The sequence below is a fragment of the Nerophis lumbriciformis genome, linkage group LG01 (assembly GCF_033978685.3).
Source record: "Nerophis lumbriciformis linkage group LG01, RoL_Nlum_v2.1, whole genome shotgun sequence".
In the NCBI taxonomy this organism is placed as follows: domain Eukaryota; kingdom Metazoa; phylum Chordata; class Actinopteri; order Syngnathiformes; family Syngnathidae; genus Nerophis; species Nerophis lumbriciformis.
Window position 1 is genome coordinate 44332874 of NC_084548.2, and position 24627 is coordinate 44357500.

General features: G+C 38.8%; 1 protein-coding gene across 3 annotated transcripts in view; it reads right to left on the reverse strand.

Annotated features, from left to right (window-relative positions):
• The window catches only part of iqsec2b (IQ motif and Sec7 domain ArfGEF 2b), a 63639-nt gene extending 44514 nt beyond the window's left edge, over positions 1-19125 (reverse strand). For all 3 annotated transcript variants that reach the window (XM_061983208.2, XM_061983224.2, XM_061983215.2), the window contains exon 1: positions 17682-19125. In XM_061983208.2, the coding sequence (XP_061839192.2) occupies positions 17682-18121 (440 nt within the window). In that variant the 5' untranslated portion in view covers positions 18122-19125. The remainder of the gene's footprint in view (positions 1-17681) is intronic.
• Positions 19126-24627: the final 5502 nt, after the last annotated feature.

The following is a 24627-nucleotide window of genomic DNA, read 5'->3' on the forward strand; positions in this document are numbered from 1 at the left end:
ATATTTTTTGCAAACCAGTAGTTATAATCCGCAAATGTGGCGTTGTTGAGTGTCTGTGCTGTCTAGAGCTTGGCAGAGTAACCATGTAATACTCTTCCAAATCAGTAGGTGGCAGCAGGTAGCTAATTGCTTTGTACATATTTGTCGTGATCCAAATATGCAGACGACAGCGGGAGGTAGCGTGCAGGTAAAAAGGTATCTAACGCTTAAACCAAAAATAAACAAAAGGCGAGTGCCGCTAAGAAAAGGCATTGAAGCTTAGGGATGGCTATGCAAAACTAAACTAAAACTGAACTGGCTTCAAAGTAAACAAAAACATAATGCTGGACAACAGCAAAGACTTACAGCATGTGGAGCAGACGGCGTCCACAAAGTGCATCCGTACATGACAATCATCAATGTCCCCACAAAGAAGGATAGCGTCCGCACAACTTAAATAATCTTGATTGCGAAAACAAAGCAAGTGCTGGGAATAGCGTTCAAGGAAGACATGAAGCTGCTACAGGAAAATACCAACAAAAGAGGAAAAGCCACCAAAATAGGAGCGCAAGACAAGAACTAAAACACTACACACAGGAAAACACCAAAAACCTCAAAATAAGTCACGGCGTGATGTGACAGGTCATGACAGTACACCTACTTTGAGACAAGAGTTATAGTGATGCATGCTGGGTTATGGTTTAAATTCATATCCAACAATTGCGAGAACAAATTTTCAATTGTCAATATCGGCTGCTGAATTTAATTTTTCAATGATTTCTGCTGGTTGTGTGCCTCCTGATTTTTTCAATGAATAAAATGTGCCTTGGCTCAGAAAAGGTTGAAAAACACTGGTCTAAACAACATCAAACACTACGGTCTATTACTCAAAGTCCGTTGCTAAATTTGTAAACATTAACAAAACATTTTTTTTGAGAAAATACAAGTATCGATCTAGATTAGATTAGATAGTACTTTATTGATCCCAGAGGGGAAATTACAATGAGTCTAGTATCGATCATATACTGATAGTATCATTGGCGTGGACACCACCAATTTATGGATTGATCCGCCCTCTTCTTACGTGTCGTGTGTGACAATGATGACATACCAACAACTGTTGTTTTATTATCTTCTCTCTAACTCTTATTAATCTACTTGTTAATTTCCTGTTAATAGCTGCTTACTTACTGCTGTAACGTGCTTCCATCTGCATTTCTTAAACTTTACTGAGCACTCATTTCTTGTGTTGTTTAAAGCTACCAATAGTTAGCTTAGCTATTACCATGCCAGCTTCTGGCTTGCTCTCCGTCTGTAACGTGCAAAGCTTCGTTCTTATACTTGATAGTGATCGTACTTATGATACTTAAGATATTAAGAAATGCAGTTTATATACCGTAATGGAGATGATTATTATGAACTTAGGGGAGCGACTCCACACTCTGTATGGAGATAGATAATTAGCTGCTAACTTGTCAGCCGGGGACTAAAAATAAATAGTGTCAGCCAGAGGGGGTCGGCATTTGAAATCGTCATTGAAAGGCATTAATCTGCAATTCAAAAAAATTGGCCGATCGATTGGCAGATCCCTACAGTATATGATGTAAAATATTTACCACTTGTTATGAGCGTGTCACTCAATCAGCCTATGAGTAATGGTAAACGGAAAAGAAGGTGAACAGCAGAAAAGTGCAGCTAGTCTGACTCATAGATGCAGCAGGAGGAAATTGCAAGGGGAAGAGAGCGAGTGTATGTGTGAGAGAGGGAAGCGGAGTAATAAATATAGCAAATTAAGCTCCTTTTAAAATAAAAGCCCATTAGTGATCTCAAACACTCCAAAAATTAACGTCAATTTCCATGAGCGACAAGCACATATAGCCGCGAGGCTCTGTGTTAAGAGGCGCATGGATGGCAGCAGTTGAGCACCTTCACTGGGCTTGTAGGAGCTTGAAGCATTCCACTGTGACAGCTGAAGAGACGTGAAGAACCCATTGTGAAAGCTTGAGTCCTTTTTTGGTGTTATATAACAGCGTTAGCCTCCGTATCAGCGCCACTGAGGCCTCTAGGTGACCCTGATGCTCGTCCTACTCCTGCCACTGTAACAACAGGAAGCATTATGGCCAGACTGCGAGGAGGAGGACTACAGGGTGTCTAATAACGGTGATACCTTACAGTGCACAGTTGTAATGATCACCCTTGAACCACTGGTGATTATACTGCGGTCACACTAATTAATCTCTTGCACTCAGTGGGTGCTGTCCTGCTCCTTTCCCCACATTTATGCTCACAGCGGCATGTTATATAAAGAGACACTTTCACATACTGGCTCACATGAGACACATCCGCGTGACCACTCCTATAATGAACCATGAATGAAAAAAAAAAGGTATTTCTTAGCAAAAAGGTGCTTGAGGACATGATGTCATCTTTACGCCTCACATTGTTCTCACAGCTATTAACAGGGCGAGAGGGATGGGGCAGGCTCAAGACAGCTGTTTGCAAAAGAGCCGCGGGTACACAATAAAGCAGAGGAGACACTTTGTTTGGATGCAGTTGCTGCACGCATGACAACAAAACGCCAAAAAAGGGAATATGGTGAATTCTGGGTGATGTGAGGAGCACAGAGAAAAAGGGCAGACATAAGCATGCCCACTGGAGGACTTACAAAAAATAAAAGAGGCAAATATCTTGCCACCTCCTCAGTGTCTATTGCTTGGATTTACATGACGTCAAGTCCGTCTCACGCCTGGCTCATTAAATACGCGTGGTGGTCAGAGTAGAAGAACGCGCGAGTTTGCAGTGACCACTTTGTTAAAGGTTTGTTTGATATACTTTTAACAATTAGTATTTCCCATTGAAGCATTTTTTTAATATTATTTGTGTTTTATCTTGTTTCGGAGTTCTCAAAACGCATTGTTGCTATGAGTGTTTCGTAACGCACTAACTCGGCGAGTCTAAATAAAAGAAATCAAATGTACGCAAAACCTAAAAAAGTTAAGTTTTTACTAGGGATATCCGATAATGGCTTTTTGCCGATATCCGATATTGTCCAACTCTTTAATTACCGATACCGATATCAACCGATACCGATATCAACCGATACCGATATACACAGTCGTGGAATTAACACATTATTATGCCTAATTTGGACAACCAGGTATGGTGAATATAAGGTCCTTTTTTTTAAATTAATAAAATAAAATAAGATAAATAAATTAAAAACATTTTCTTGAATAAAAAAGAAAGTAAAACAATATAAAAACAGTTACATAGAAAATAGTAATTAATGAAAATGAGTAAAATTAACTGTTAAAGGTTAGTACCATTAGTGGACCTTGCGGACTGTATCCCTTGCAGACTGTATTGATATATATTGATATATAATGTAGGGACCAGAATATTAATAACAGAAAGAAACAACCCTTTTGTGTAAATGAGTGTGAATGGCAGGTTTTTTGGGTTGGTGCACTAATTGTAAGTTTATCTTGTGTTTTTTATGTTAATTAAATAAAACAATTTAAAAAATTAAAATAAATAAAAACGCTACCGTTAATAAAAAAAAAAACGATACAGATATTTTCCGATATTACATTTTAAAGCATTTATCGGCCGATAATATCGGACATCTCTAGTTTTTACCAAAGGCAGCAATCATAAATGAAGCCTTCAGCATATACACAATGCTGAGATCTATAGTATCTGAGTTATTGTGTAGAAATATGGGGAAACAACTACAAATGTGAGCATCATTTACTAACGGTGTTACAGAAAAGATCAATTAGAATAATACATAATGTTGGATATAGAGAACATACAAACCCTTTATTTATTAAATCACAATTATTGAAATTCAATCATTTGGTGCATTTGCAAACAGCTAAAATGATGTACAAAGCAAACTATAACCTGCTACCCAAGAATGTACAACAATTCTTCTCAACAAAAGAGGAGAAATATAACCTTAGAGGAAAATGTAATTTAAAACATTTGTATGCTCGTCCAACACTTAAAACCTTTAGTATATCAGTATGCGGAATTAAATTATGGAATGGATTAAGTAAAGAAATCAAACAAAGCACCAATATGATTCAGTTTAAGAGACTGTTCAAACTACAAGTGTTCACAAAGTACACAGAACAAGAATTATGATGAACATCTTGAATCCTTTTTTTTTTTCTCTCTCTTTTTTATATTGAGACAAATATTATTTATGTATTTAATATTTTTATGCTTACCATGGTATATTATCTATTTATTATTTATTGTTCACTGTTCTGTTACAGAGAACAATCACATTGGAGAAAATTGCTATGGTATGAAAAGAGATAGGATTAAATAAGCTCTGCTTCTTCCTACTCCTTTTCGGACGTAATGTAATGAAACAACTGGAATTGTGTGATGCACTATATTGTATTGTATGCATGTTCAAAATAAACTGAAACTGAACTGAACTGAACTGAACTGAATAGTTATATTTTGATAAAGACAGGGAAAAACATGCTACTCATAACAACAACAAACATGGCTATAGACGCAAAGTTAAATAATGAAATGCATCCTTACCCTTGCAAAAACGATGCATATTGTCTTGATACCCATTTCCTTGACCCAGTCACACACAAAGAAGTTATAGACCTGTATGCTTTTCCAAGTTTTCATCGGTTTTGTCATGAAGAATAATGTCTGGAGCACAGGATAGTTCGATATGTCTGGAAACTCCACTGACGGATAATCCTTGATGCCACCCGACAAATCCTTTTTTTGGGGGATAAAGTATAGGAATCTATTCCATTGCATAGTTTGACTTTTTGCTTGTATCTGCTTTTTGCAGGAAGATCTAGGCCCCTTACGTACTCAGAGAGAATACACACCCTGAAAAATGGCAAGTTGGTGTTTTACACCTTTTTTCTCTTAACTTTATAGCCCCTTACGTCTAATTTCCCAATACATGGTTATGTTATTTTGAGACCTAGGGGCTGTTTAATATACAGTGTGGGGGCCAGAAAGCAGCAGGATGCTTCTACTGGTTCTTCCACCAACAGTGGCACAGCCACAGATTAATAGCAAGGTGTAATCCATCATAATATTTACAGGGCTGGAATTTAACCGACCGCCCTTGTGATTTGCAGTAATGCCCTAAAAATTGACCAACATTCACCGCAACAACGTGCCGTGACCGCCCTTGACTTTTTAGTTGTTAATGGAGTAGGGATGTAACGATAAACGGTATAATGATAGACAGCGGTACAATTCCAGACGGTAAGTAACACCGTTTAAATTTTTATTTGCCGAAAAGCCGTCATTTAGTAATGCATTTTAGGCAACTGCTTACTTCCTGAATACTGAAGCGCCGCAGAGTCTGCGCATAAGCACTTGAGCCTGTTTGGCTTGGAAAACTTGGCGGCGACTCCATGGACTTTGTTTTGAAAATGTTCCCTCAGAGCTAACGGAGCCGATCGCTTCGTTTCAATCGCTTCTACTTCTGTGGAGTCTCGGTGTGCGATTAAGAGCACAATGCTGTTGGAAAAGAAACATATTTGATGTTGCAGTTTCATTTTGAACGTGCAGCTGACATCCTTCTGTCAGCTGCTTGGACTGAAATTTACCATGTTGCAGGCGATGTGTCGGGAAGGTTGTTACAACTTGTTTATAAAGTTTGTAGTTTGTTTACCGGGATGTTCATTCGTCCTTTATTTAACTGCTACCTTTGTTAGTGTTCCAATAACATCAATACTAGCTAAAATGTTTTGTCATCTCAGCGAAATGAACGCTGGCTGAGTTGTCCGTGAAGCACAAAGATTGTGTGTTAGATGTAAGGTATCACTCCTCTTTATTTCTGTTGGCCAAACTGTTGCACTGAAGGTTGTTGTTGAAGAACAAAGCTTGTTAATTTGACTTTATCTTCATTAGCCAAACTGCTTTGTGATTTATATTGATGTCAAAATGTAAACACCATGTTTTTTACATTAGTGGTGTTTTTTTCATGTCACAAAGTAATTACTTTAATAACCATTCATGTGACATAGCATTTTGTTAATGTTTTATGGTGTATAATTCCTACACGACCGATTTCTACTCAAACTCTCAATGGATCTGTCATGTTACAGCATGTACATGTACACACATTAGTACATGTAAATGTACATAACTTAAAGGCCTACTAAAATGCGATTTTCTTATTTAAACGGGGATAGCAGGTCCATTCTATGTGTCGTACTTGATCATTTCGCAATATTGCCATATTTTTGTTGAAAGGATTTAGTAGAGAACATCGACGATAAAGTTCGCAACTTTTGGTCGCTAATAAAAAAGCCTTGCCTGTACCGGAATAGCAGACGAGTAGCGTGACGTCACAGGTTGTGGAGCTCCTCACATCTGCACATTGTTAACAATCATGGCCACCAGCAGCGAGAGCGATTCGGACCGAGAAAGCGACGATTTCCCCATTAATTTGAGCGAGGATGAAAGATTCGTGGATGAGGAAAGTGAGAGTGAAGGACTAGAGGGCAGTGGGAGCGATTCAGATAGGGAAGATGCTGTGAGAGGCGGGTGGGACCTGATATTCAGCTGGGAATGACTAAAACAGTAAATAAACACAAGATATATATATACTCTATTAGCCACAACACAACCAGGCTTATATTTAATATGCCACAAATTAATCCCGCATAACAAACACCTCCCCCCTCCCGACCATATAACCCGCCAATACAACTCAAACACCTGCACAACACACTCAATCCCACAGCCCAAAGTACCGTTCACCTCCCCAAAGTTCATACAGCACATATATTTCCCCAAAGTCCCCAAAGTTACGTACGTGACATGCACATAGCGGCACGCACGTACGGGCAAGCGATCAAATGTTTGGAAGCTGCAGCTGCATGCGTACTCACGGTACCGCGTCTGTGCATCCAATTCAAAGTCCTCCTGGTAAGAGTCTCTGTTGTCCCAGTTCTCCACAGGCCAATGGTAAAGCTTGACTGTCATCTTCCGGGAATGTAAACAATGAAACACCGGATGTGTTATCCGGCACAACTGTCAAGGGGTGCATTCTACGGCGGGGGTGCATTATCAGGCACAACACCTGCCGCAATACACCGCTTCCCACCTACAGCTTTCTTCTTTGCTGTCTCCATTGTTCATTGAACAAATTGCAAAAGATTCACCAACACAGATATCCAGAATACTGTGGAATTCTGCGATGAAAACAGACGACTTAATAGCTGGCCACCATGCTGTCCCAAAATGTCCTTTACAACCCGTGACGTCACGCGCAGGCGTCATCATACCGAGACGTTTTCAGCAGGATATTTCGCGCAAAATTTAAAATTGCACTTTAGTAAGCTAACCCGGCCGTATTGGCATGTGTTGCAATGTTAAGATTTCATCATTGATATATAAACTATCAGACTGCGTGGTCGGTAGTAGTGGGTTTCAGTAGGCCTTTAAATACCTCTCTCTATGAAAATGTAAAACTAGAGATAAAGGCATCATGTAATAAAAAATATGACACGCTGATACTATTATTGAACAAAAACACAAATATTTGTCTTTAAATATATAGATCCAGAATGTAGAGCATTTTTATTAGATATTACACATTACATGATGGCGTCGCGTTCCCACCTCAACACTGCTTTACCAAACATAGTGAATAGTCATGATTAATAATCGTGATTTCAATATTGATAAAAATAATCTTAATTATTATTTTGTCCATAATCGTGCAGTCCTACGTATAAGACTTGACCTCATATATGAACCCTATTTTTATCTATATAGACAAAAAGTGCAGTTACATCTTATATCCATAAGGGGCCATCTTGCAAATTTTTCACATTTATTTTTATTTATTTATAGTATTATTTTGTTTCTGCCATATTACTTTGTTAATAATGCTTTGTGTTGCTTTCACGTGCACATTCAGCTTTCTACTTGAGGTACAGATATACATTTTAAATGTGTGTTTTAAAAAAAAAAATTTTTGTTTAAAAGATTTCAGTATAAGTATCTTTCAAAAAATGTTAGCACATTTACCGCAACCTCGAAAGAAAATAATGTTTGCCTTGGTGCCTTTCCAATTTGCCTTGGTGCCCTAAAATATGAGCCCTACTTTAAGGCAACACTTGCCTTGACCTTAAAAAGTTAAAATTCAAGGCCTGTATTTAATAGCCCACCTAACTAATATGTGCTTCTGTTTAATGACTAAGAAACCTCTAGGGATGAGAGGAGGTATCTTGGGTCGATAAGGGATTTGGTGGAGTCTGAATCAGAGACTGATGAGAGGATTGGAACCTTGTGTAAACAGATAAAATTAACATTATTTTATCATGCACGACTGACACGTTCCTTTTCACTGTTGGCTTTTTTTCTACATGAATTGCTGCCTACTCACAAAGCTCAAAGCTTCATGCTTCCAGAACAAAAGCAGCGTCTACCAGTTTGTGTGTGTGTGTGTTTGTGATAAATGAGGGCAGATGTACTTGCTGTTTTCCAAAGCTTGCAGCACTCTAACTTAGGGTCAGCCTTGAGTTGGAGAGACACGTCATACGCTTCTCGGGTCTGAGTTGGATGGCTAAGACAGACACAAAAAAACTTTAAACTATAACCTATTAGGGGCTTCACGGTGGCAGAGGGGTTAGTGCATCTGCCTCACAATACGAAGGTCCTGAGTAGTCTTGGGTTCAATCCCGGGCTCGGGATCTTTCTGTGTGGAGTTTGCATGTCCTCCCCGTGACTGCGTGGGTTCCCTCCGGGTACTCCGGCTTCCTCCCACTTCCAAAGACATGCACCTGGGGATAAGTTGATTGGCAACACTAAATTGGCCCTAGTGTGTGGATGTGAGTGTGAATGTTGTCTGTCTATCTGTGTTGGCCCTGCGATGAGGTGGCGACTTGTCCAGGGTGTACCCCGCCTTCCGCCCGATTGTAGCTGAGATAGGCTCCAGCGCCCCCCGCGACCCCAAAGGGAATAAGCGGTAGAAAATGGATGGATGGATGGATATAACCTATTAAGGCGATAAGCGGTTGTACACGACGACCATTAAACACCTTAACAAAAACATATGGCCTTTTGTGGACCTACTTAGGGGTGCAACGATTAATTCAATTGGAAGAAAGCTTTGATTTATATTCAGTCGGTTCGATTATTCGTTTAATAAGTGTAAGTAATAAAAATGTATAACATCTGGACACATGGAGTGCCCGGAGCTCTAAATACGTGGTCACAGTTTCAGCAACATAGTTGCAAATTCGTGTGGTGGTGTCTGGTTGCTGTTGGCGACAAACAGCAGAGAGTTTTTTTAATTTTTATTTTAACTTTATTTTTTATTTCAAGTATTTTAAAAGTACAATTGTTGATGGTAATGTTTATTAAGTGCATTTGTTAAAAAAATAAAAATAATGAAGCTTTTAGCAAACAAGGTCAGGACCTCAACACATATTACTGTCGTCACGAACGGCTTTCAGCTCATCAAAGCTCTGCTCCCCCCCCACCATCACCCCCACCACCACCAACTCCAGCACTACATTAAAGGACTCCAAGAACATCACAGGACTTCATCAAAGGCCCTCTCCATCCGAGAGGAGGATGTACGCCGGCAGTTCTTGAAGCTGAACACGCGGAAGGCCCCCGGGCCGGATGGTGTCTACCCCTCCACCTTGAGACACTGTGCGGATCAGCTGGCTCCTGTCTTCACTGACATTTTTAACACCTATCTGGAGCTAGGCCGCGTGCCGTCCTGTTTCAAGACCTCCACCATCGTCCCTGTCCCCAAGAAAGCACGGATCACAGCACTTAATGACTACAGGCCTGTGGCGCAGACGTCTATGGTCATGAAGTCCTTTGAGCGCTTGGTCCTGCCCCACCTCAAGGACATCACCGCCCCCCTCCTGGACCCACTGCAGTTAGCCTACAGAGCCAACAGGTCTGTGGATGATGCAGTGAACCTGGCCCTCCACTTCATCCTGGAGCATCTGGACTCCCCAGGAACCTACGCCTGGATCCTATTTGTGGACTTCAGCTCTGCCTTCAACACCATCCTCCCTGGACTGCTACGAGACAAGCTCTACCAGCTCAGCGTGCCCGACTCCCTCTGCAGTTGGATCAATGACTTCCTGACGGACAGAAGACAGCACGTGCGGCTGGGGAAGATTGTCTCGGACAGTCGAACCACAAACACTGGCTGTGTACTTTCTCCCTGGCTCTTCTCCCTGTACACAAACTGCTGCACCTCCAGTCACCAGTCGGTAAAGCTGCTCAAGTTTGCGAACGCACTACTCTCATCGGGCTCATCTGGGATAGCAACGAGTCCGCCTACAGGAGAGAGGTGGACCGGCTGGCGTCCTGGTGCAGCCTCAACAACCTGGAGCCGAAGGCCCAGAAAACAGTGGAGATGATCTTGGACTTCAGAAACATCAAAGCCCCACCATCCCCCCTCACCCTGATTGACTCTCCCACCCCGGTCTCCATTGTGGACTCCATCCGTTTCTTGGGCACCACCATCACCCAGGACCTCAAGTGGGAGACGACCATCAGCTCCCTCATCAAGAAGGCCCAGCAGAGGATGTACTTCTTGCGGCAGCTGATAAAACTGAAGGTGCCGACCGAGATGCTGTTGCAGTTCTACTCAGCAATCATCGAGTCCATCCTCACCTCCTCCATCACCGTGTGGTTCCCAGGCGCCACAGTCCGGGACAAGCATCGACTGCAATGCATTGTACGTGCTGCTGAGAAGGTGATTGGCTGCAAACTCCCACCCCTCGAGGACCTGTTCTCCTCCAGGACCAGGAGGCGTGTGGGTCGGATCACAGCTGACTCTTCTCACCCTGGACACAAACTATTTTCCCCTCTCCCCTCGGGCAGGAGACTACGGTCCATCCAGACCCACACCTCCCGCCACCTGAACAGTTGTTTCCCCTCGGCCATCAGACACATGAACAATAACAAGATCTGATAGCTCAGTTACAGCTCATGTTATTCTATTCTGTGTTATATGTCTTTTATGTTGCACGATTGCGCCAAGTAAAATTCCTAGTCTGTGAACCCGTTCTCAAACAATGGCAATAAAAACTCTTCTGATTCTGATATTACACAAATAATTAAATAGAGAGGGAGCAGCTCCATACACGCATCAGACACACTTACACAATATGATGGGTTGCAACACAAAAACTGAAGCCTTTTCAATGATGATAATGCTCACTTTTGATTGACATTGTCAGAGCAGTATTCATTTAACTGTGTGTTTATTATTGTGGTTGTAGTTTGCATAGAGACAGTTAATAATGTGGCTGAATGAAGCTCTTAATATAATGCAGTGCGGCAAACAACACACAAAAAAATACATATTGCTAATTGGCAGTGTCAAACAAAAATGAGCATTACTACATTTATATAGTCAGAGCTCTTAGTATGGACCTGCCGTGGAGCAAGCAACCATTCACATGCTGCAAAACAAGTATGCAACCTGTTACCATTATAACATGCTAACAAGAGTGTGCTAATGTTTTATGATAGCTTTTTAGCTTCAATCAACCCTCGGCCAGAGTTTCACAGCACAGATAGCAGGCCCATCAAAATTGGTTATGATGTAAGATGACACCTTAAGTATTTGTATTTAGGATCTGATCTTTACAAACCACCACTATGAATTTGAAAAAAAACAAAAAAAACAACAATTAATATGCGAATGAAGTGTGGCGTTTAAGCTTTAGTAAAATAGGTTTTACAAAAATATGGCATTTTCCACTTAGGAATTACAAACATTTTTATCAGAGAACCTCTAGTGGAAATTGACTCGCATTTTAACGGTCAGATGTTTTTGTTTTTTCCTGAAGATCTCAATGCAAGTGAAGCATACCATAAAACATAACTCTATATTAGAGATGGATATCATCAAATTATCAGATTAGTCCATTTTTGTCAAAAAAAAGCACAACTAATGTAGTCCACAAAAAATGTCAGAATTCTTTACTCTGTAAAGACAAAATGGTGGTGGCACATGGTGGAAGCTCTGTGCTGGCATGGACATGTAAGGTGTTCAGTGATGATGTGACTGAACATGTATTTTTCACACAAATGATACACAAGTGATATGAGAGAACTTCACAGTGCAGATGCATGACCCCAAACATGCCGGTACTATGAAAACAACTCAAGACGTTTTCAATGGCCTCAATTAATCCATGTGGGATAAATAAAGTCCACCTGCCAATACAGGGTTTCCCCTACATGTAAATAATGCTGGCGCACCGCCACGGCAAAATAAAAGCTGTCACACATTAAAGATACGTTGTTTTTTTGTTTTTTACATGAAAACAAAATTAAGTAAAATATTGTATGAATGGTACACAGTATATAGTCTACTACATACATACTATTGGCCATGATAGGTGTGAAGAACATCTCAAATATAAAAATGCGTCATGCATCTGAATCACCTGTGAGCAGCGCTACGGCTGGCGGCGTACCTAAACAAAGTTGGCACCCGATAAAAGTAAGGAGAGAAAGTTTAAGAGAAAGGTATGCATTTGTACAAGCCTAAGTAAACTACCTTAATTTTCACGTTACTACACTGCAAAAACTCAGTGTTCAAAAACAAGAAAAAAAATTACAAAAATTAGGGGTACCGGTATTTTATTTGAACTAAGCAAAATTACCCGCCAATAGAACAAGAAAATTTGACTTGTCAAGACTTTCCAAAACAAGTCAAATTAGCTAACCTCAATGAACTCAAAAATACCTTAAAATAAGTAAATTCTCACTAATAACAAGTGCACTTTTCTTGGTAGAAAAAAAAGAGACCTTTTTGCTCAATATGTTGAAAAATATTCTTAAATTAAGTAAATGCTAGTGCCATTACCTTGACACAATGATATGCGCTCGGCATTACATTTCTTGAAACCAGCAAACTTATACTAAAACTAATTTATTGTTCTTAATGGAAAGGCAACAAGGCAACCGCTTGTTACTCTCGGGGTCTCCTAGCCGCTCAGGCAAATCATATGGTCTAAAAATGCTTTTTTCCATCGATAACATGACATCATCGCGCCAAGTGTGTGCTCTTTCAGTCAATTAATGCGAATATATAAAGCCCGGCCCCTGCCCAAAAATGTTTTAATTGTAATTTTGAGGAATTTATCTGAATGTACATGAACTATTTCTGTTCAAATTGTTTGAAATGTCAAATGTTGAATGTTTAAATATTAACTGTCAGTTTACTGTACTGTGCCAACTGTACTACTATATGAGTACGTATTTTCTATTGTTTCATTGAAAATAAAACAGCAAAGTCAATTTGGCTGTCATCTGTTTTAATTATGAGACACAATTGTGTCAAAATCATGTTTTTTTTTGTTCATGCTTGAAATAAGAAATTATTTCTTTAAAAAAGTAGTTTTATACTTGTGAGTGTTGATGACAGATTTGCAACACTTGATATTCTAGTTTTAAGCATGTTTTACTCAAAATAGGTCATAAAATCTCAGCAACAGGCTGTAATATCTTACTGAGATAATTTAGGACCAAAACCCTTAAAAAAGTTAAACATATAAAGAATAAATAGAAATAGAGGAAAAACACCAATATTCCTACAGTGTAATGAGAGACAATTAAAAATAGTGTTAATTAATATTAAAAATCTATGTGGCTTAAAAATTACCGCTATTTTTATATAATTAAACATATCAAGTTAAGTCATCATATATCCAGGAAAATAAAGCAAAATAGTAAAGAGCGATAATGCTTTCTGTAGAACATTACCATTTGGCCTCCTTAATTCTTTCCTGTGAAAATTCCTTTGAAATTTGAATGAGAACAATTGGAAACTGCGGTGTATGTGTTTACGATGTTTATAGATGTATTATTTAAGACAGTCGAGCTATAGGTCACCTTGCAGCAAAACATTGAGTTTAAACAGAAATCTAAGATACAAAATGATAATATCGCCATTTGAAATTTGAACAACAACTGTGATAGTGTCACTTTGATGGTGCCTCCGATTCCTCCCTGTGAAAATTCCTTTGAAATTTGGAATAAGAAGAATTGTGATAGTGTTACTTTGATCGAAAAACTGCAGCGTATGTGTTTACGATGTTAATAGAGGTATCATTTGGGACAGTTGAGTTATAGGTCACCTTGTACCAAAACAATGAGTTTAAACATAAAACTAAAATACAGAAGGATAATAAAAGGTAAATGTTTAAGCAAGTGAATTGCCTTGTGGAAAATAGGGGTCCTTTAAAGCGATGCCTGAATTAGAGTATTTTCATTCTCTGCTACTGAAACTGTTACAAAACTACCTTTGATGGGTTTAAGTTAGCTTAAAAAATGCTTAAAAACAATACGTGTCTCTATTATTGATTAAAAAAATTAGACTGACTTGATAGAAATACACTAAAACACTACACAATTAAGATGGCGGACAGCGTAAAAAAAAACTACAAGATTAAAATCAATCCCCCGCTGACCCCCTCTTTTTTAGAGGTATGTGGAAGCCACGCCCACTTCCTGGGGGCAGGGGGGCATAAACCCCCCTAACTTCCGGTCATAAAACAATTCCTCGCAAACCCCGCTGGCCCCAACTTTTTTGGAGGTACATTATCTTCTACCACCACAAGTTATTTTTGTCATCTTTAACTCAAAAAACTCTTTACATATTTGGCAAACTAAATCCCAAAATTAAGGGAGGGCAGAATGTAGTGTAGCCTGCATTACCTTTTAAAATAAAGAGCAACAATTGGAAAAACAGAGCAAAACAATACAATACAGGAAAAATATATGTTATTACTATTAACTAATAACACAGATTTGTTTCAGAAAGTATTCACAGTGCTTCACTTTTTCCACATTCTGTTACCTTACAGTATTGTTCTAAAATGGAATTATTTCATTTTTGTCCTCAAAATTCTACTGACAATACCCTACAATGACAATGTTAAAGTTTTTAGTTTTTATTTTGCCAATTTACTAAAAATAAAAAGCTAAAAAATAATCACACGTATATAAGTACTTACAGCATTTGCTCAATACTTTGTTGATGCACCTTTGGCAACAATTACCGGGTACATCCTCAAGTCTTTTTGAATAAAACGCCACAATCTTGGCACATACAGGTATATTTGGGCAGTTCCGCCCATTCCTCTTTGCAGCACCTCTCAAGCTCCATCAGGTTGGATGGGAAGCATTGGTTTTCTTCCAGGATGTCTCTGTACATTACTGGATTCATCTTAGTCTTGTCCTGGAGGTGACCAAGAACCCGATGGTCACTCTGTCAGAGCTACAGTATTCCTCTGGGGAGAGAGGAGAACATTCCAGAAGGACAACCATATCTGCAGCAATCCACCAATCAGGCCTGTATGGTGTATTGGCCAGGGGAAAGCCATTCCTTAGTAAAAGATTTGCAAAATGTACCTGAAAGACTCTTAGATGATTCGGTGGTCTGAAGGGATGAAGATTGAACTTTATGGCGTGAATTTTACCACTTGCATGTCTAAAATGTGAAAAACCTGTTTCCCACAGCTCATCTGGCAAATTCACCATGCAAATATTGTATATCTGTATATCATATCATAGTAGTCCGACTTGCTACTTTTGTTTATTGCATATTTTATTATATTGCCTTTTTTATTATTTCAATTTTATTTTCCTAATACTGTATACATGAGGAGCAACGGTGACACCCGAATTTCCCCCAGGGATTAACAAATTATTTCTGATTCTGATTCTGAATGCCTGGCATCATGTTTGGAGGAAACCAGGCACTGGTCATCACCAGGCCAATACCATCCCTATAGTGGCGCATGGTGGTGGCAGCATCATGCTGTGGGGATGTTTTTCAGCGGCAGGAACTGGGAGACGAGTCAAGATAGAGGGAAAGATGAATGCAGCAATGTACAGAGACATCCTGGATGAAAACTAACTTATCCAATCCAACTTGATGGAGCTTGAGAGGTGCTGCAAAGAGGAATGGGCAAAGAGGAATGGGTGAAACTGCCCAAATATAGGTGTGCCAAGCTCGTGGCATTGTATTATAAATAAATGATAAATGGGTTATACTTGTATAGCGCTTTTCTACCTTCAAGGTACTCAAAGCGCTTTGACAGTATTACCACATTCACCCATTCACACACACATTCACACACTGATGGCGGGAGCTGCCATGCAAGGCGCTAACCAGCAGCCATCAGGAGCAAGGGGTGAAGTGTCTTGCCCAAGGACACAACTAGGATGGTAGAAGGTGGGGATTGAACCCCAGTAACCAGCAACCCTCCGATTGCTGGCACGGCCACTCTACCAACTTCGCCACGCCTCAAAAAGACTTAAGGCTGTAATTGTTGCCAAAGGTGCAGCAACAAAATATTGAGCAAAGACTCTGAATACTTATGTACATGTTTTTAGTTTTTATTTTTAATAAATTTGCGAGGAATTAAAAAAAAAAAAAAACATTGTCATTAAAGGGTATTGGCTGTAGAGGACAAAAATTAATGTATTCCATTTTGGAATAAGGCTGTAACATAAAAAGTGGAAAAAGTGAAGAGCTGTGAATACTTTCCCGATGCACTGTATATAAGTAAAACCAAAAAATATCTGTTTCTCAGCTGTGGTCCAATGGGCCGCAGTGATACTCATTTTTGCAACACTTGTGGCAGTAATGACAATATCAAACAAACAGAAGAAGCCTGGAGCTAAAGTCATAGAGAAGTTTTTTAAGCGCAAAAATTATTACGAAAGTGGTGAAGATATATTTTCATTTTCACTTTTAGTTTATTGGCAGTTGAGTTAAGAAATATATATATTATTTATTATTATTTTATTTTGGCCCAAAACATCCATCAATCCGTCCATTTTCTACCGCTTGTCCCTTTCGAGGTGGCGGGGGGGTGTTGGAGCCTATCTCAGCTGTATTCGGGCAGTAGGCGAGGTACACCCTGGACAAGTCGCAACCTCATCGCAGGGCCAACACAGATATGCATGTTCCTCACAATACGAAGGTCCTGGGTTCAATACCCGGGCTTGGGGTCTTTCTGTGTGGAGTTTGCATGTTCTACCCGTGACTGCGTGGGTTGCTTTCCGGGTACTCCGACTTCCTCCCACCTCCAAAGACATGCACCTGGGGATAGTTTGATTGGCAACACTAAATTGGCCCTAGTGTGTGAATGTGAGTGTGAATGTTGTTTGTCTAAGCCCAAAACAATTATATTGTAAGCTGAGATAGGCTCCAGCGCCCCCCGCAAACCCAAAGGGAATAAGCGGTAGAAAATGGATGGATGGATGTATTTTTCATCACTTTTAATGAGTCCCATTTTTTGCAGTATATTTAGTATTTATTTTTGTAATCGGACCTAAGCCTTGATAATAGTCTTTATGATTAACACATGATTTCATATCGCTTGATAAGGTTTACCCTGTTCAACTTTAAGTAGGTTAGTTATAGGTTAGATATAATTATTAAGATTATTAAAGTATTTCTGATTCCGATATAATTATTGAATACAAATAAAATCAAGAGTAAAAATGACTGACTCAGTACTAATATTTGTGTGGGTCCCCTTTCCCTCTGTAGTGGAAAAGTTGGGCCCTAAAGTAAAAAAGGTTAAGAACCCGTCATACAGTACAGTTACTAATGAGACTCCTACTGTTAAAAGTCCATGACATAGATAATTGAAAAGCAGCTTCCTAAATGTGTGAAAACAACTTACTTTCTGCGAATGGTGGAGCTGGTGTTGGTGTCTGTGCTGTCGGTGCGTTCAAGGCGGTCTCTCTCAGCGGTGGATGAGCCACAGGAAAGGCCACGGGTCAGCCTGGTGTGGGTCCTTCTCTCCCTGGACCCTGCAGGTGTGGTGGCGGATCCTGTTTTGGTCTGAGCTGAGGAGGTGCCGCAGTCCCCGTCATGATGGATGGGAAGCGACAGAGGCTGGTTGTGACTGTGGTTCTGTTCCGGGGTGTCCGAGCCGGGGGTGCGAGGGCTGCTATCCTGCCTCAGACCCTGGTTCTCCTGCTTGACCCGGTCTAGCTGGCCTTCCAGCTCCTCGATGCGCCGCCGTTGGGTCTCCAAGAGCTTGGCCTGGCTCTCAATGATGTTATTGAGTTCCAGGAGGTACTCCACAGCCCGGTTGGGGCTCTCCGGGCTGGCCTCCATGGCGGAAGCCCTGCCTTTGGCGGTGGAAGTATCCACCGCGGCTTCAACCCCAAGGGGTCGCGATCCACCCCCCCCACCAGCCCTGATGAGTGGGGGGGAGGGAGGGACCAACGGAGGCTCTGGATTAGATGAACTTTTAGCGTCAGGTGTTCAGAAAGAAGCAATGACAGAAGTAAAATGTCAGGATGACTACATAGTGTCGAATGTGAGGGCAAACGTAAACCTTAGAGCATCTTAGAAGCTCTTTGAGATGTTGCCATGCGGAGAAGAAGGTTCAACGCCGATAAGTGAGCTGAAGAAACAGTAGATTGTCTAATTTCCTGCAGCCAGGAGCATGCCAAACCAGCATGGAATACTTTACTAGTGCAGGCCATCACTGAAGAAAAGAATCAAACGCAATTCTATGAAGGAGGTATCTCAAAGTACTTTGAAAGATGTCTAAGATTAAAATGAATCCATACACACACGCACTGTGGCCTCTCTGATTAAGATCTATCAGTAATGATCAGGCAGAGTCAATCATTACATAACTCAGAAGATGGTTCTCCCTCCCACACTGAAGATCCTCACCGAGCACAACGTTTCTTTCAACCCATGGTTGATGCGTTTTCACGGTATATAAAGTAAGCAAAGTTGCCTTACGAAGTTTATTATTCAGATCCGGATGCTCCTCTCAGGTCCTCAGAAACTACATCCTTGAAGTCTTGCACCCGTCCCACCAATGCCAGACTCCGTGTTCGTGTTCATCCAGCAGCGGTTAATTACTTACTCGTCTCGAAGGGGAGAAAGCTCATCAGAAACGACAATAATTTTTCAGCGATTGTCCAAAAGTCCAAGAGGACACAAGCAAGTCTCGAAAGTGCGCCTCTATTTGCGCCTGTGGTGCTCAAACACGAACAGATAGCGTCTTTTGTTACTTTTCAAACAGGTGTTTTACCGTTAATCCGTGATATAAGAGCTCCAAAGACATGGCGGGTCGGTTTGCTGCGCGTCTGGACTGCTATATTACTGTGTGCTTTTGCCTCTGCAGCGCTGGCTCCAGCGTCAAGTTCCCCGTAATGTGGAACTTCTGGTCCGGACTTTCAAAATAAAACGAGTAGGGCGCTGAAGGAATTTATAACAGAAAACTCAGATAAAGACATCAAGAGCATGTATTATTTGAACGATAAGACGTTTTGTTTTAGAGTCCACTGTTACAGTAGTAAAGGGTTGTATTGTGTGTTTCATGCTGGCTGCTGCATTATTTAAAAAATATTATTATTATTTTTATTTTTTTTCCTTTTTTGCTATAACACAAGACATGGAGTGTTGGTTTCATGCTAGCTGTGCTGTATTATATTGTGTTATTATATTTTGTCACATGATGTATTTATATTGTGGAATTTGTTTTGAAAGTTTTATTTCTACGTTTGATTCAGTTTGGACATTTCCTTTAACACGGGACATAAACCAAATGTGTCAAAATATTGTTTTTAGTTATTTTTTGTGTGAAACTTACGTTTTATTTACTTACTGAGCATTTTAGTTTACTTTATATACATAGCTATAATTATTCATTTAATTGTTATTTGCTGATTCATATTTATTTTTCAAATGCATATAAATCCATTTCAATTGATTATTATTATTATTATTATTATTATTATTATTATTATCTCATTATGTCAATAACAACTTCCTTAACTATTTATTCATGAGAACTTGGTTGATCATTTATTTATTTACTTATTCGTTGTTTATCTATTTGTTTGTGTTAGAGATTAGGCACAGGAAGTGAAGAAACATGTGCTAGCAATTGCTATGAAACAGAAAAAAAGAATAGGAATAAATTAACTCTGCTCTTTCCTACTCTTTTCGGACATGTTGAAATGTGAAATTGGGAAATGTGAAATTGGCAAGATGTATAAAATGTCGTAACCATATGCATTATCATTTCAATGTATATGTCAATATGTGTTATGTGTAGTACATCTAAATATTTTCATTTCTTTTTTGCGAGGAAACTGGAGATAATTTAATTGTATAGGGAATAAGCGGTTGAAAATGGATGGATGGATGGAAAATGGTATTTTATTTTGAAGATGTATCCACAGCCAGCTTCTTTCCTCATGAAGTAGCTTTACACCTTCAGGAGCCTGTGAATCTCGAGAGGAAGAGCATGTTTGAAAAAACATTTATATTTTTAATAGATGACAAAGTTAACAACAACTCCAGCAGTTTTAAGTCTTACAGAGAAAAGTGCAGTTGTTTAAAGCTGTCGCCTAAATTGGCCATGGTATTCGAAGTGCGGCTCAGGGGCCATTTTTGGCCAGGAGCTCGATTTTAATCAGCCTTAAGCATATTGTAAACATCCATCCATCCATCCATTTTCTACCGCATGTCCCTTTCGGGGTGACGGGGGGTGCTGGAGCCTATCTCAGCTGCACTAGGGGCAGAAGGTGGGGTACACCCTGGACAAGTCACCACCTCATCGCAGGGCCAACACAGATAAACAAAAAAAATTAAAATATTACAAATTACTTTGTCTATAGCAGGGGTCTCAAACTCAATTTACCGGGGGGCTGCTAGAGGCCGAGTCTGGGTGGGGTTGATCCACAAAAAGCTTTGTTAAAAAAATTCCAATGTGCTCAAATGTCTTTATTTTTAATATTTTAGCACAAAATAAGACAAAAATAAATAAATAAATAAATCAAGAAATAATATTGATACAACACTATTATACTTATTATTATTACTATTAATATTATCATAATAAAATATAATATATATTGCTGATGGACAGGTGTTGCTATGTTACTGCAGACTTCATTAGGCTACATTGAGTTCCTTACTTTTCTTTTATCCCGCCACGTACGCATCACTTTGATTTATTTTGTCAGAAGGAGACATATGCGTATAATGTCCTGCTGGGCAGCAACTTAAAAATATGTTTTATATATATTATATCTTATAAACTCTACAAATATGAATAAATGGGAACTAACTTGCAAGTCTTTACTGACATATACTGAATCATAACTTATAGACATTTTAAAAAATTGCCGTATCTTTTTTGTAGTTGTATTCCTTTTTTATTATTGTTGTTCCCACACTACTATTGCTTTTTTGTGTCACTTTTGATATGGTTTTGTCACGGTTTACTTGTTTTTTTTGTGACTTTTTTTTTTTTTTTTTTTTTGCATGTGATCAAGCCACAAAAATGTGACTTTCTTCTTCTTTTTTAAGTGTGAACGGTGGAGAGGTCCCCGGGAGGTGATCTAGTGATCACTTCCTGAGGATCCTTGATGCCGAGGAATATTCATCCATCTTGCTATAGTCTGGGTCCTCTGCTGATCCTGAGCCAGTGCAAGATGGATAAATATATATACAATATCTGGGTATTTTTTCTAATAATGTGCACCTCTCTCCTCAAGTGTGCATGTGAGTGTGTATGACTGGATGTGTGCATGTATGAAGGGTCTGTGTGAGCAAAGTATGACTGTCAAATGTGATTTGAACTGTAAAATTCAATAAAATATATTAGCAATAAAAATATATTTTTTGGAAGTGTTATAAACGCAACGCACTGGTATGACTGTCTTTGTGTGCCCAATAGAAACAAGGCAGCCAGCCAGGCATGGAAGGCATGGAAGAAAACTCACCATGGCAACGCTGCTGTAACTTTCACTCATTGAGAAATGTTTCTCTGCTTGCGTCAAGCCCGGTCCATGTCCTGCCCCCGAGAGCTATATACTCCACTGTGATTTGTAGGTTCGTTAAGCTCCACACACAACACGTAAAGTGCCATCTATACAAAAGTCGCGGGCCGCACTGATTTTAAACTTTCATATTAGGTGGGGGCCCACAAAAAAATCGTCTCGCGGGCCGCAAATGGCCCCCGAGGCATGGGTTTGAGACCCATGGTCCATAGCAGAAAGGTAAGATGTTGGTGTTTTTTCCAATAGCTTTGCATATAATCACCTACATTGGATTGGTGTGAAAATCTTTAATGTACCAAATGTATCGAAGTAGCCCTGCATCCTTCAATTTTTCTGTATGTGGCCCCTTGCTAAGCAATCTGCTGTGATATGCTTTTAACACACTGTAAGAATTCTTATTGTAAATTCACAGCAAATTCACAGCAAACATTTACATCAATTTACTGTAACTGCAGAGCTGTGATTTTACATTAAAGTTACAACTAAGTGCTGTAACTTTACAGGTGTAATTTTATAGTTAATTACAATAAAATTACAAATATTTAATTGTTAATTACGCTCTGGATTTAACAACATATCGCCCCCTACTGCACAACATTGTGCCACATAGTCTACAGAACCCCTTAAGACACAACAAATTTGTTTAAATTTACAATCATTTGTTGTGATATTACAGAGAACTACGATTGCAGTATTTTTACTGTGAACTGACAGGTAATTGCTGTGAAATACAAAGGTATCATATATATTTTTTACTTTTACAATCAATTGCAATCATTACATTTTGATTACAGTAATTTACTGTGCAAATTTTTTTAATAAATACCGTGAAATCCTTCTAAATGTTTACAATGGACATGGCAGCAGCTTTGCACAAGACAAGCAGGCCCCACAGTAATGTTGTATTTAGTGGCAGGCAGGACTTACACACTGTATATCTGGACTGTACTTAACAAAAAAAGGTGAAATAACTGAAAACATGTTTTTTATTATAGTTTCTTCAAAATAGCCACCCTTTGCTTCAAGATGTAGTCACCTGAAATGGTTTTCACTTTACAGGTGTGCTTGAAGCTCATCGAGAGAATGCCAAGAGTGTGCAAAGCAGCAATCCGAGCAAAGGGTGGCTATTTTGACGAAACTAGAATATAAAACATGTTTTCAGTTATTTCACCTTTTTTTGTTAAGTACATAACTCCACATGTGTTTATTCATAGTTTTGACACCTTCAGTGACAATCTACAATGTAAATGAAAATAAAGAAAACGCATTGAATGAGAAGCTGTGTCCGAAATGTATATATATATATGCATATGTATATATATATATATATATATATATATATATATATATATATATATATATATATATATATATATATATATATATATATATATATATATATATATATATACTGTATATATATATATATGTATATATATATATATATTACATATATATAATATATATATACATATATATATATATATATGTATGTATCAGTGACGTGCAGTCAGGGGAGGCAGGTGAGGTGGGGCCTCACGTGCCATCATGGAAAGAAAAAATTTTTTTAAAAGAAAAAATTTTTATTAAATTGTTATATGTATCCAGTGATTATACTATGAAGTTATTTTCCATTTAACTTCACCAGTTTGTTTTTTTAATTTCATATTATGTTTTTTTATTTTTGTATGTATATGTATATATATATATATATATATATATATATATATATATATATATATATATATATATATATATATATATATATATATATACATACATATATATATATATATATATATATATATATATATATATATATATATATATATATATATGTATATGCATATGCATATATATATATATACATATATATATATATATATATATATGTATGTGTGGGGAAAAAAAATCACAAGACTATTTCATCTCTACAGGCCTGTTTCATGAGGGGGGGTACCCTCAATCGTCAGGAGATTTTAATGGGAGCATTCGCATACCATGGTTTATATAGGGCACAGAGTGGGTGGGTACAGGCTGGCCTAGGGGCGTGGTGATTGGCTCATGTGTTACCTAGGAGGTGTTTCCGTCTATGGCGGCATGTTGTTACAATTTCGCTGCGCTTGTTGAGGGATGACAGGTCTGGACGGTAAATAATAAACAGTTTCTCTTTCAAGCATAGGTTGCATCTTTTATTGCCACTATTGTAAGGTGTGCTGGATGCAAGAATTTGCCATGTTATTGAATATTCAACATTATTGTCTTTGAGGTCCCAAATGTGTTTGCTGAGTTCTGTGGTATTTCGCAGGTTTTTGTTCCTGAAAGAAGCCTTGTGGTATATATATATATATATGTATATATATATATATATATATATATATATATATATATATATATATATATATATATATATATATGTATATGTGTGTTTGTGTGTATTAGTATGCAGTGAGTGGCGAGACATTTGCATGCCTCTTTGTGGATATTTTGGGATCAGTGGACATCTTAAAGGCTTCCCATGGCTTGTATGAATTTAATAGTCTGTGGTTTTGCTGCCACCTGCTGTCCGTTACTGTGACTTCTTCTGGTGTCGCAAAAGCAATAACACAATGATGATATTGGTTCAGCAGCTTACTTGCACTTTTATTAGAATGTGTTGACAGTTCAGACGTATAATCTCCTTTGGGGAATGACAGCCCCCCCCCCAAAATAACATTGCTTATAAAAGTGGAGTGACACTGCATGGTCATTGGCAGTATGCTCCCACTACACACAGCACACTCCTTCGGCTTTACCAATGTTGAGAAC